Source organism: Enhydra lutris, unplaced genomic scaffold (assembly GCF_002288905.1).
Source record: "Enhydra lutris kenyoni isolate GAN:26980312 unplaced genomic scaffold, ASM228890v2 scaffoldscaffold29, whole genome shotgun sequence".
Taxonomy (NCBI): domain Eukaryota; kingdom Metazoa; phylum Chordata; class Mammalia; order Carnivora; family Mustelidae; genus Enhydra; species Enhydra lutris.
Window position 1 is genome coordinate 22,919,781 of NW_019154113.1, and position 12,454 is coordinate 22,932,234.

Consider the following 12,454-nt stretch of genomic DNA (forward strand, 5'->3'; position numbering starts at 1 on the left):
CCGCTCTCCCGTGGCGGGCTGTGTGGTTGTGGGCGTGGCGTTCTTGAGACCAGACCCTGGGGTGGGGACCAGTCAGTGGTCGCCAGGGACTGGCTGGGAGGGAGGCGTTGGGGTGATCGAGCTCTCCTGGGTCCTCAGGACACGGATTTACACGTGTGTTAATGTTCAGAGAACGATACACAAAAAGCCAATTTTATTGTATAATTGAAAACAATGGAATTAAAAAGAAATCCTGCATTGCACAAGTTTTTACGAGCCTGTCATGTGCCCGGCACTGGGCGAACCAGTGGGAGGACCAGTTAGAGCGTCAGCGAGGGAAACAGCTCAGTCTGGCCTTGATCTGGAGCATGTGTCCTGGCTGGGGAGTGTGGCCAAGAGTCCTTCCGTCAGAAGGGGAGCCGGGATTGGCTGCTGGGGTGGGGGGGCATGTGAGCTTGAAGAAGGAACAGGAGTCAGTCGTTCATTCAACATTTATTAAGCACCTGCTGTGTGCTGAGCGCTGTCCCAGGCCCTGGGGGTAGTGCAGTGAACTTGAAGTACCGGGTTCCTGCTGTCCCAGAGCTCACACTGGAGTGGGTGAGAGGTGGACAACACACACACCAGCCAGTGAGAATTCTGGTCCCCAGGAGGGCTGGAGGAAGGCAGGGTGACTGGGGAAGGCCTGGTGGGGAGATGACACTGGGATGGAGCGTGGATGGGGTGCTGCAGCCACTGGAGGAGTGTGGGGGGTCCCTAGGGGAGGAAGGTACGGCAGTGCAGAGGCTTTGAGCTGGAAAGGATCCTGAAGTGTGTGAGGGTCTCAGAGAAGACCAGGGGGCCTGTGGGCAGGGTAGCAGAGGGCGATGGGGTGACAGTGGGGCTGAGGGGGGGCAAGATTCCTGGCACGTCCTTGTCCCCGGTGCAGGGAAGGAGACTGGCCGGAGTCACACTGTTTGAAGCCCTGCTGCTGGGGCTCCCTGTAGGTCCTCCGAGGCCTTAAGTGAGGGCAGCCCCGGCTCCCGTCCTGTTCTCCCCTGGCTGTGGCTGTTTGACAGGGTGGATGGCCGAGGGACTCAGGTCCTCTCACTGCATGACCCTGTGGCCCTGGGGCACACAGAGCAGCCTAGGGCCCCTCAGAAGGCGTGTGGGTCTGGAAGAGGGGAGGCAGGAAGAGCCCCACGGTCCCGAGCACACACACGACCACAAACACCCACAGGAAGAGCCTGTCCACCACCACGGCCACGTACTTCCAGTCCTCGACGACCTGTGGGCAGACAGCAGCTGTTATGGGCGCCCGAGCTCCCTGCTCTCCTTCCTCCCCCCGTGCGGTGCTGTCGCTGTGGGGCCAGGGCGCCCTCAGGCTGGTGTGGACCCCCCGTCGCCACCCGCAGCATCACAGGACCCCTGCTCCCCAGCATTGTTGCCCCCCCCCCCCCCCCCCAGAGTTTAAGGCCCCCCCCCCCCCCAGCTCCGTGGGCACGAGGCAGGACAGGACGCTGGTAACAGCAACACCAGGAACTCTGGGCAGTGTGGCTGGAGAACCATGCCACAGCGAGGCCCCTTCTCTCATTTTCAGCCCCAGCCTCCTGCCTGAGCTCTGCCCGAAGGAAGATCCGGGGTCCACCTCGCTGTGGGGGGGCAGGACATCCCCAGCTGCGGAATCTGCTTGGTTTCCTAACACTGTGGGCAGAGACCAGCCTCCCTGGCCCCCCACTGCCCAGAGCCACTGTGGGCACCCTGGCTTGTCGTCCCCCACCCAGGCCCCTGTGACCTCTCTCTCTGTGCTCCTCGCTGGACAGTGGCCCGACCCAAACTCAGCAGAGGCTCTGGGCTTGCAAATTTGGGCAGCGGCAGACGAGCTGACGTCAGTGACCCAGTTTGTCGGGGCCCTTCCAGAGCGATCCTGTGTCAGGCCCCCTGCTCCTGGCACCGGGATCGGCAGGCCCCGAGCAGCATGCCCCGTGCGGCCTCTGCTTGGCTCTCTGGCATTTCGTTTCAGAGGACCGTATCTTTGGTGTGTCTTTGCCCCTCTTTTTATACTTGTGTGCTATTTACAGCTTAATCCCGCGGTGGGGGAGGGGAGCGCAGGTATTGGAGCTGAGCCGCAGCCTGGGCTGGCAGAGGGGTAGCCGTGCTCCGAGGGGGACACGCTGGGCTCTAGGAGGGCGGCTGGCAAGTGCTGGGGGCAGGCGAGGCAGCGTGGACACGCGTGGCTTGGCCTGGGGCCAGGCAGCACCGTCTCTGAGCCTTGGCTCCCCGATGTGCAGTGGGTTTGCATCGGTAGGTGCCTCTTGCCGCAGTTCCTGGGGTCTTGGCCTGGAGGTAGGCCTGGACCTGGCGGAGCACCCGGTGTGTGCTTGGAGTTCTGGGAAACGGTGATCACAATAACGGGGGATCCTGCCTAGCTTTTATTTAATTGCATCAGAAACGGGGAGAGGCCTGTGAGTGCCCAAGCGGGACCTTTAGAGGAGGGCGCTGGGGGCAGGGGGCCGCTCGGCCAGGAGCACGGACAGCAGGCTTCTCAGTGGCATGTGCTCGTGCAGCCTGGGGGTCCGGGTTTCAGTGTGGGCTTGGGGGGGCCTCCCGGAGAGCCCCGGGCGTGCTCCGACGTGGCCCTGGTGGCCCCAGAGCCGGACCAGGAACGGTCACTCAGAGATTCCCTGGAGCCCTGGGGCCCCACACTGCATTTCAGCATCTGGGACCCGGTGGCCGAGCTGACCCAAGCGGCTGGCTTGTTTTCAAAGCAAGCACAATCCTGAGCGTCTTTGAGAACGCGAGATCGGAGGGTCCCCGAGAGCCATGCTCCTCGCTCCTGGAGCTGGAATGTGTCCTGGAGTCCGCTACAGACGCAGACCCTGAGTCCTGAGGGGCCAGGCTGGGGCTGCAGTGCTACTGGCAGGCGGGCGTGTGGCCCCCCAGGAGCTCCGGTCCCGCCACCCGTCGGTCACGTGCTCTCCCTCTGAGGGTGAAGCGGGAGCTTCCGTGGCCTCCCGTTCCTCCAGGCCAGGCACCGGAAATGAGGGCGCGAGCGAGACCGTGCCCTCCTTTCCTCCCGGCAGGCCGCCATGGGGACAGAGCCGGTCTGTGAGGTGCTGGAAGGAGAGCACATGTGACCCCATGACACAGCCATCCTGGCCAATGTGGACGTGTGCAGGGACGTCTCCAGGCTGGGCCTTCCTGCTCCTGCGAGACCCAGGAGACCCTCCACGTTCGCGCCCCTGGCTTTGTCCTGTGACAGTAAATGTCGCCTCTGTTTACAGACCTGTCAGCGATCCCACTCCACGTCATGACCCTGCGAGCAAAGACGATCTAACTGCCGGTTCCGTACTCCCCAAAGCTGTCCTGTTCTGAGCCGGGGGGAGGTGAGGGGCAGATACCCTCAGTACCTTCCCCAGCCTTGTCCCCAAGACTGGGGTCATCTTCTCTCCCAGTGACAGCCACCAGCTAGGGTTGCCTGGGGCTCCTCCCTCCTCTGTCCCATCAAGAGGCTGGATGTGCTGGAGTGACCGCCTGGATTCCCTCTGTCCTGGGGGTGGGAGCCGAGGGCTGTGGGCTCCCCTAGACCCTCAGAACCCCCAGAGCCTGAGGCAGTCACAGGCAGCCTGCTCTGCCTTCCTGGTGACCCCTGCATCCTCCCTGAGCTCGCTCCACAGGTGACCGGCTTGTGCCTGGGCCTTGCCTCAGGGCTGCTTTTGGGGACCCCAAGACAAACCCAAAGGGATCCTTGTACCTCCATCCTCCTCCCTAATGTCCGGAGCTGCACTGAGACTCGGCTCAGTTTTGGGCTTCGCACTCCACCCCAGGGTCTAGGCGCTGTGTCCCTGGGAGTGAGCTGTGGGTGGGGGGACGGGCATGGGGGGACGGGGACAAGGGGACTTACGCTCTGGTCTTGGTCGTCACTCTGCATGTGCTGGGCAATGAAGCTGACGCCCTCCAGAGCCTCCTGCACGTCCCGCCGGCCCCTCCCCGACGACCTCAGCCAGGAATCCCGGGCCGGGCCCACTGCATCCGAACTGGAGCCAGAGGCCGAGCCCGAGCCTGCCGGGGACTTGGGGGCCACAGAGGCGGGGTTCACAAAGTACATGGAGGCCCCGTAGAGGTGGGGGGCGCCGGCGGCATCGGGCTGGGTCAGGCGAGGCCGGCCGGGCGGGGGCGTCCTCGAGGGGCCGCCGTCCGGGCGCTTCATGAAGAGGAAGGCGGGCAGCCGGTGCAGGAGGCAGCGGCGGACCCAGGGCGCCATGGTGTGCGTGCCGGGCGAGCGGTGGTGCACGTTGAGCACGCACACGCTGGTGACGATGGAGAAGGTGACGAGCACCATGGTGAACATGAGGTACTTGCCGACGAGCGGCACATCCAGGGAGGTGGGCGGCACGATCTTGGAGATGAGCAGCAGGAAGACGGTGAGCGCCAGCAGCACGGAGATGCACAGCGTCATCTTCTCGCCGCAGTCGGACGGCAGGTAGAAGACGAGCACGGCCAGCGAGGTGATGAGCACGCACGGGATGATGAGGTTGATGGTGTAGAAGAGTGGCTTGCGGCGGATGACGAAGTCGTAGGTCACGTCCACGTAGCTGGGGTCCTGTGGGTTCACAGTCCGCCGGCCGGGCAGCGCCACGATGTCCCACTCGCCGCTGGGGGTGAAGTCGTCCATGCTGGCCGTGGGCGACCGGAGCACCATGTCGATCTCCGTGTGGTCGTAGGTCCAGGAGCGGAACTTGAGGGTGCAGTTCTGCTGGTCGAATGGGAAGTGCTTCACCTCGATCTTGCAGGCGCTCTTGTAGATGGCGGGCGGCAGCCAGAAGACGCTGCCGTTGGCGCGCACCACCACGTTGGTGTAGAGGGACACCTCGTAGGTCCCGTCAGCACTGGGGGCGTGGACAGGAGGACGTGGCGAGCTGGCCTGCCGGCCCTCCTCCCGCCCCGGGCGCCCTCCCTGGAAAGGCCCGCTTCCCGTGGCAGCCGCGTGGCACAGGGCGCCCCTCACGTGGACGAGCTCCCGTGGGCCGCACCGTCATTCGACGTGGGCTTTATCACGATCCCCGTTTTTCAGACGGGGAAACTGAGGCTCAGAGAAGTTAAGTGATTTCTTCAAGGTCAGAAAACCAGGGAGCAGTCCCGGTGAGGACCTGAACTTGGTTTGTGCTTCTGCCGGGAGCACTGTGACCCCACGGGACCCTCGAGCTCCCTCCACCCCCCAGAGAGCGATGAGAGCATCGAGGCCAGCAAGACAAGGGGGGAGGCCAGAAGGAGCACCAGATTCGGGGTTAGGATGGTGGCCCTGGGCCCTGCTGTGCCCAAATGAGCAGGTGACGCTCTCCCGCATTCTCCCGGACTCAGCCCCCCCCCCCCCCCCCCCCCCCCCCCCCCCCCGGCGCGCGCCCCCCCCCCCCCCCCCCCCCCGCCCCCCCCCGGCCCCGCCCCCCCCCCCCCCCCCCCCGCCCATGGAGGTGCTGGCTCTGCCCACCTCCTCTGCCAGCCTGACTGCCTGGAGTGACACACGGATGAGGCCCAGGGCTGGGCTCCGGCCAAGCACCTGCAGTGGCTAGGCCTGCCGCCCGCCCGGCCGTCCCCTCCTGCTCCCCACTCACTTGTTGTAGAGCACGATGTCCGGGAGCCAGATGCGCTTGGCCGGGATCCTCAGGATGTTCACACCCTCGTAGTGGGAGCTGTTCCAGGCCAGGCGGTAGTCGGTCCACTCCTGGGCGGACAGGCATGGCCTGGTCACTCGGGGGCCCGCAGCCACCCAGGGGAGGGGGCGGCCCCAGAGATGCCTCTCTGGCGGGACCCCGCGGGCAGTTACCTGTTTCAGCCAGACGTTGGTGGTCATGATCTGTTCTCGCTCATTCTGGGGAGGGAGACGGGGATATCCGTTTACCGGGTGGGAGGAGCCTTGGGCACAGACCCCGCGGAGTCACACAGAAGGCTGGGGGCTCAGGCCCCCGTGCCCAGCCGCTGACCCACCATTTCCAGGATGGCTCAGAGCTCTTTCCCTCCCCGCGTGTCTGGGACAAATCTTGTGCTTGTCACCCAGATCCGGTCCTCTGCTGGCATTCCCTCCCCAGCCATGCAGCTCCACTGGCCGGAAACCTGGGGACTGGCTCTGACATGACGCGCCGTTCTTTGAGCCCCCCGGGAGTCCTGTAGGTGGACCCCCCACCCCCACCCCTGCGTGCATCTCCCACTTGCTGCTCCTGTTTCGGCTGCCGGCAGCATCCACCAGCTGGATGACCACAGTCGCCTCCCCTCTGATCCTCCTCCTCCCTGCGGGTCCTCCTCTCTGCCCCAGGCCTCCTCATCCCTGCCCTCGCTGTCTCTACTCTGCAGCCAGGGTATCCTTTCAAAGGCTTTTCTCAACTTCCCAGACTGTGCTGCTCTGCTGCAACCCCCCACGCCTTCCCTGTGTCCCCAGCATCCCTCCTCTGTCCTCCCCATCAGCTCTCGAACCCCACATCCGTCATGGACCATGTTACAGTCTCCTCTGCATTTTCCATCCTCTTTCCTGTCGTCTGTGTGGACATTTTCTGTTGACCTCTCTTCCAGACCATTAACCTTCTCTTTTGCTGTAACTAATCTGCTGTTAGCCCCATCCAACGAACTTTAAATTTTCCATCATCGTAATTGTCTCGAACGTACAGATGGCTGTTACTTTCCTTTTAAGAAAATTTATTTATTCAGAAAAACCTATTAAAATTCTTTATTATTTATTTTTAATCGTGCTAAAGGGCCCATAACATAAAATGGGCCACGTTAATGGCACTTGCTGTGGAATCTTCCATCATCCCGCATGGAAACCCTCTGTGCGTCTGCTTCCATTGTTTGCTGTTCTCGCCTCATCCTGTCTTACTGTGCACCCAGGGACTCCTGTCTGCCTCCACAGCCCCCCAGGAGTGACAGGCAGTTATAGGGGGGCAGACCCCCTTCATCTAGTCCATGAGCTGGTTCTGTTGTTCTTGACTCATTTCTATTTTTATGGGTGGTCTTTTCAGGGCCCCCCATCCTGTGGGGCTCGAACGCTGGTGTGTGTCCCCCAGTCCTGCGCCAGTGCCCGACGCTCGGCGGGACCCCCGCTGGCACCAGCGCGCTGCCCCCAGGTCCTTGGCCCCTCCATCTCTTCCCATGCACCCGCCATCGCATTTGGGGAAAGGTGCCGTAGACAGAGGGTCCCCTCCCAGAACCTGGTCCCTTGAGTCCCGGCTGAGCTCTCCGAGATGGTTGGAGATTCCCGGGGCATTTTGTTCCCGCTTTTCTGGTTGTTCTCACGGAAAAGCTAATTTGCAGAGCTGAAGGCCTGCATCTGTCCGTAGAAACATTTTTTTAAAGTTGCGGTAAAATTTACACAGAGACACATAGGTCTTAAGCGAATGGTTTGATCTACTTGAGCAAACCTGTTACCCCACGGCCCCTCCGTTCAGGATCTGTCACTTAGGAACCTTCCTGTGTGTCAGTTCTGTCCGTCCCCAGCGGTGCCCCGACCAGCGGGACCAGTGGGCACGCAGCAGGCAGGCTCGCCCAGCGAGGAAGGGGCATGAGGCGCAGACTGCATTCCGGGACCAAAGAGTCACGGCACAGAGGCAGTCGGGCCCCCAGTTTCGGCGACTTGTGGTTGTACGCACATGGGAAAGGAGTAGACGAGTGGCCTGACCGTGTCCAGAAGCCTGGGCCAAGCCAGAGGCGCGCCCAGCCCCGTGCTCCAGCCCTGCGCTCCAGCCCCGTGGCCCGGATGGGCCGCCAGCACCTACCACGCTGATGAGCTGGGCCAGGGACAGCTGCAGCTGGATGGAGACGAGCTGGGCAGAGCTGGCGGCCGGCCGGATGAGGTTATTGTAGCGTGTCCTGTTCAGAAGGTCGTCCACGAGCCTCTCCTCCGCATTGGCCATGCGGCAGTCCCCTGGGGAGACACAGGCAGACCCGATGGGCCCTCACTGCCGGCTGCGAAGGGGCAAGTGGGGCGCGGCACACAGGGCCAGGGGCGGCGGGAGTAGCGAAGGGGGACTGGGCCCGCTCCGTGTGACCGAGGCAGAGCCGAGCTCCGTCCTGCCCCGCGCTGCCCCTTCTTACCCCCTCCCCTATGCCCGCTAGGCTGAAGGGAGCCCACACGCAGACACTGCGTTCAGAAGTGGGGTGCCTGCTGGTCTCTCTGTGCTCCGAGTCCGTCCGACCATCCTCCCACCCACCCCCGCAGCCCTCGTCGTGGTGCCCCGCCCGACTCTGCCCAGCCACCACGTGCCACACAGTGCGACAGTGGCCGTGGCCTCACTGGGGCCTTCCCTGCCTGCAGCTTTCAGAGCCGGTGGGAGAGAGAGCCCTTGGGCCCTGGCACCAGCCTGCTCTCCTCAAGCTGAAGCTTCCGGTCCCCCAGACGGTCAGCACTCTGCTCCTGAATCCCTCTCCCCGCCCCGTCTTTACTGTCTTGCTTCTGAGTCTCTGAGAGCACTCTCTCTCCTGCCAGCATGGCCCCACGGCCACCAGCCGTCAGATGGCCATCTGCCTTGTGCCAGGCGCTGTGTTAGGTCTCAGGGATGACAGCGAGCAGAACCCCAGAAGGGACCCCTGCCTCCGTTTCCATCCGGTGTGGTGGCGGAGGACTGTCACCATGGGTTTTGTGGGCGGAGTGGGGTGGAGGGTGCTGTGTTCATGGGGAGAGAACAGACTGGCCATGGGGAATTTCCTGAGTTGAGAGCTTCAGACTGCGAAGGGCCTTTGGGACCCCCAATGCTGGGGTCCAGGCTGACAGGTGGCTCCGGGTGCAAAGCTTAGAGGAGAGGGGTGGGCTCAGGGCCGTGATGAGCATAGGCCCCCTGAGCTCCCACAGGCCTGGCCATCTTGCCCAGCGGGATGTGGGTCTTGGCCCCATCCCCTTCACACGTCTGGGAGTGACCGTGAGGTACAGGGACCCGGTCTTGTTTAGCTGGTGTCTTGGGAGAATGAGTCTGCTGAGGGCCGAGGTGGGGTGGCGTCTTGGAAGGAGACTCTGGGGAAGATCAAGGTCGCTTGGCAGGAAAGCCCAGCAGCAGGGGAGGGGAGGTTAGGGCAGCGGGTATGGGGCAGGAGAGCGGGGCACGAAGAGCAGATAGGACCAGAGCAGGGGCCAAGGCTGCTGAGGGGTTGGGGGTGGGGCTGCGGGGGAGGGGCTGGGCCTTGTGGGGCATGGGGTTCCCATGATGTCCTTCCCTGAGGGGTCCTTCCCCGACGGGCCTGTGCATGGCTTTTTGCCAAATCCCTCCCTCTGGGTGGGGCCAGAGAGTTCGGAATGGCCCTGAAGGGGGTCTGAAGTGGCCCCCTGTGTGGGTGCTGAGCCACCAGCCGGCTCTGTGCACTTTCCAACTCGCTGCCTATCTGGAGCAGATGCGATCCTGAGTGCCTTGCACACGAGGCTCCCGGCACACCTGCTACCCGCTGCCCCTCCCCCGACTGCCTGGGGCTGCCCACAGGGGTCCTCTGGATGCCTGTCCTAGATTCTGAGTTCTGCCTCTGTACCCCGACCCCTCCCAGAGGCCAGCTGTTAGAATTCTCTGGAAGCCAGCCTGTGGCTCCGGACTAGAGCCGGGTCCCTCCCACAGCCCCTCTCCAGTGCAGGTATTTTGGCAGAAAGTGGGTCATGTCCCTCGACCCAGCCCCTCTGGCATTTCTGAGGCCAGGGCAGCTCCTGGTGCTCTAGGACAGGGGAAGCCCGGAGCCCCCATCCCTGCAGCCCCGTTACACTCAGGCTGCTCACCTTTTGGCTGTCCTGCCTCCTGGGCATTCAGCCGGCCTGAGGGACCCTCCCTGTGCCGAGGACAGGCTGTGGGCTCCAGAGTTAGGGGTCCTGAAAACCTCAGACTGTTTTGCGCGTTCCCTGTTTCTTACCCGGGAAACTAAGACCCAAGAGGGAAGGAACTTACTCGAGGAGCCCCAGTAGGTCAGAGACAGGCCCTCCCGGACCCCAGTGCCTTCTGTCCTGCCCTTGCTAATGTCCCCAAAAGGAGACTGTCCTGCAGAGTCCGTACCGTTACCAAAGCCAAGTGTGTCCCCATTGTTGCCTGCTTGCGCTTGTATGTGTGTGTGGTGGGGTGGGGGTGGGGGTGGGACTGGCCAGCCCTGCTGCTGTGGGCTCTAATGGTCTCCCGTCCCCGCCGAAAAGGCAGCGGGAGCTCAGAATAACGCACAGTGGTTGCTTTCTGCCTGTGAGGCCTGCTGGGTTCCAAAGATAAGGGCCTGTCACCTCTCCATGACAAGGGTGCCTCAGAATGGGAGGAGCCTCCTGCAGGCATTTCGGTTCCCGTCCCAGCCCTGGGGTCAACACAGTCCAACAGAGAGGCCACCACTAGGGGTCAGTCATGACCCAGTGACTCTGAGGAGTTGTGGGTCTGTGCCTCCTCTGTCCAGGCCTGGGCAGGCCTTCCTAGGTCTTCTCTGGAAAACCAGCTCCGGGGGCAGTAAGGGGTGGACACCTGAGAGGAAGCCACAGCTCGAGGCCTCCACTGTGCTGTGTGTCCAGGTCGGCAAAGTGTGATCTGAAAATGTGATACTGGAAAAGTGAAGAGGTGTTCGCTCTGGTTTGGAGCACAAACCGCAGAAGGTAAAGACGACAGAATCCCCCGGCAGGGCGGCTTCCGGAAAGCGGAGTGATTGTCAGTTTGGGGCGAGTGTCCTTAACTGAGGAAAGGGACAGGGCATTTGTGTTTATTAAAGGCAGCTCTGGATTTTTTTTAAGGTTGAGATTTTTACTTTTTACAAAAATCTCCTCACAGGTCACCAGTCATGTGTAAGAATCACCCCTGTGCTTGGGTAAACGCAGGTGCCCAGGCTCTGTTTCTGGAGAGTCTGGTCCCATGAGGCTGAGAGTTTGTGCGGGGTAATCCTGAGCCCTGATGCAGGCGGCCGGGGACCACACTTAAACACTGCAGCGGACTCACGTCTGAGTCCCCAGGGACGTAGGCAGGACATACCGTTCCTATAGAATAGACGGGGAAACTGAGGCCTGAGAGAGGAGAGAAATGGCAGGGGCCACCTGGCAAGTGGTGACAGAGCCAGGACGCACACAGTATGGGAACACCGTCTTTGGTGAGAGCGTCATTTCCCTCTAGGAACTTGTGTGTCCTCGAAGTCCTGCCTCCGGCACCCCCAGTGGTGTGTCCTGTCCGAGGAAGATGTAGTCCTGCCTGGTCTTCTGCGCCAAGCAGGGCTCAGAGGACAAGCTTGGGCCAGACAGTAGGAGCTAAGAGTCCTTGGAATCGGGGTGGAACTGAGGCCGGGAGAAGGCACTCCTCATCGCATCCGGACTCTGCCTGGGAAGGGCCAGTGGGGTCTCCCTTCCAGGAGTCAGGTACTGGCGCTTCATCTCCATGGCCTGACCCTCAGCCACCCTGTCTGTCCCAGCCAGCCCAGCCCCAGCGGTGGGTGACCAGAGACAGCGGTGTCTTAGAGTGTTTCTTAGGGGACCGCCCCACACCGCAAACCACCCCGGGTCTGGCGATTTGGGCCAGCCCCTTCCCGTCCCGGCTGAGCTTCCCCGATCTCTTGCAGCCCCGAGCCCTCTCTCCCGGGGCCGAGCGGCGGGGGTGCTCCCGGGCGTCCACACCTGGCAGGTGAGGAGCCTGTAGCCTCCTGACGTCGGTGTCCCGCAGACTCCCTTCGCGCGGGTGCGGAGCCCAGAGGTCGAGGCTGCCCCGGCAGGTGCGCAGGGAGGAGAGGCCGTCCCCACCCCAAACCCTGGAGTCCCGCCGCCCTAGCCCGCCCCCGGGGCCTAGGCCAGTGGACTCACCCTGCCCACACCCGTCCGGCCGGGACACGCTCCGGCCATCCCCCGGGCGCGGCGCCCCCCCCCCACCTGTGGCCGCTGCTGCCCGGCGGCGCGACAGGAGCCCCTCCCTCGTGTCCCGAAAAGAACTCACCGCGCCGGCAAAGGGCAACCAGGGAGAAAAGGACGAGGGGCTGCGCAGTCCTCATGGCGGGCGGGGGCCGCAGAGGCAGCCGCGGCGAGCCCAGCGGTGGGAGCAGCCCGGCGCCCGCGAGCAGCGAGCGGGCGGAGAGCGCGGGCGTGGGCCTTGGAGTCTGACCGCGGCGCGGACGGGCGCTAGGGCTCCGCGGGAGGGCCCGGCGGGGGCGGCCGTCCTGAGCCCCGCCCACTCGGGGAGGGGCGGGGCCGGCTGGCTCGGGGACCCGCTGCCGCTGGCTGTCGCCCCCACCCGGCTCCCACCTGCTCCCGCTGCGCCCGCCCCGCCCTCGGATGGGGACGCGCGGAGACGCTGGCGCAGGGTCCCCGCACTGGTCGGGCACGTAGCTGTGCCCCGGGAAGGGTCCGTACCCTGGGGTTTGCCGAATGAAAGGGGCTTCGCCGGGAGTAGGAAGCGAGACAGACGGAGTGGGGCTAGGCTCTCTGCAGACAAGGGATGGCACTGGGGACGGTGACCAGCTCAGGGTCTCCTGACCCAGCTTGGGGAACTGCGGGAGCCAGCAGAGTGGAAGGGATTGGGTGGGGCCTGGAGTAGGCTGC

The 12,454-nt window shown here is 63.6% G+C and overlaps 1 protein-coding gene across 1 annotated transcript; it reads right to left on the minus strand.

Moving 5' to 3' along the window:
• Positions 1 to 1,102: 1,102 nt before the first annotated feature.
• Positions 1,103 to 11,907, minus strand: LOC111152659 (cholinergic receptor nicotinic beta 4 subunit). Its single transcript, XM_022511205.1, has 6 exons — positions 11,853 to 11,907; positions 7,719 to 7,867; positions 5,780 to 5,824; positions 5,568 to 5,677; positions 3,860 to 4,844; positions 1,103 to 1,243 (listed from the first exon to the last, which is right to left on the minus strand). The coding sequence occupies exons 1-6, from the start codon at positions 11,905 to 11,907 to the stop codon at positions 1,103 to 1,105; spliced, it is 1,485 nt and encodes a 494-aa protein (XP_022366913.1).
• Between the last annotated feature and the right edge of the window lie 547 nt (positions 11,908 to 12,454).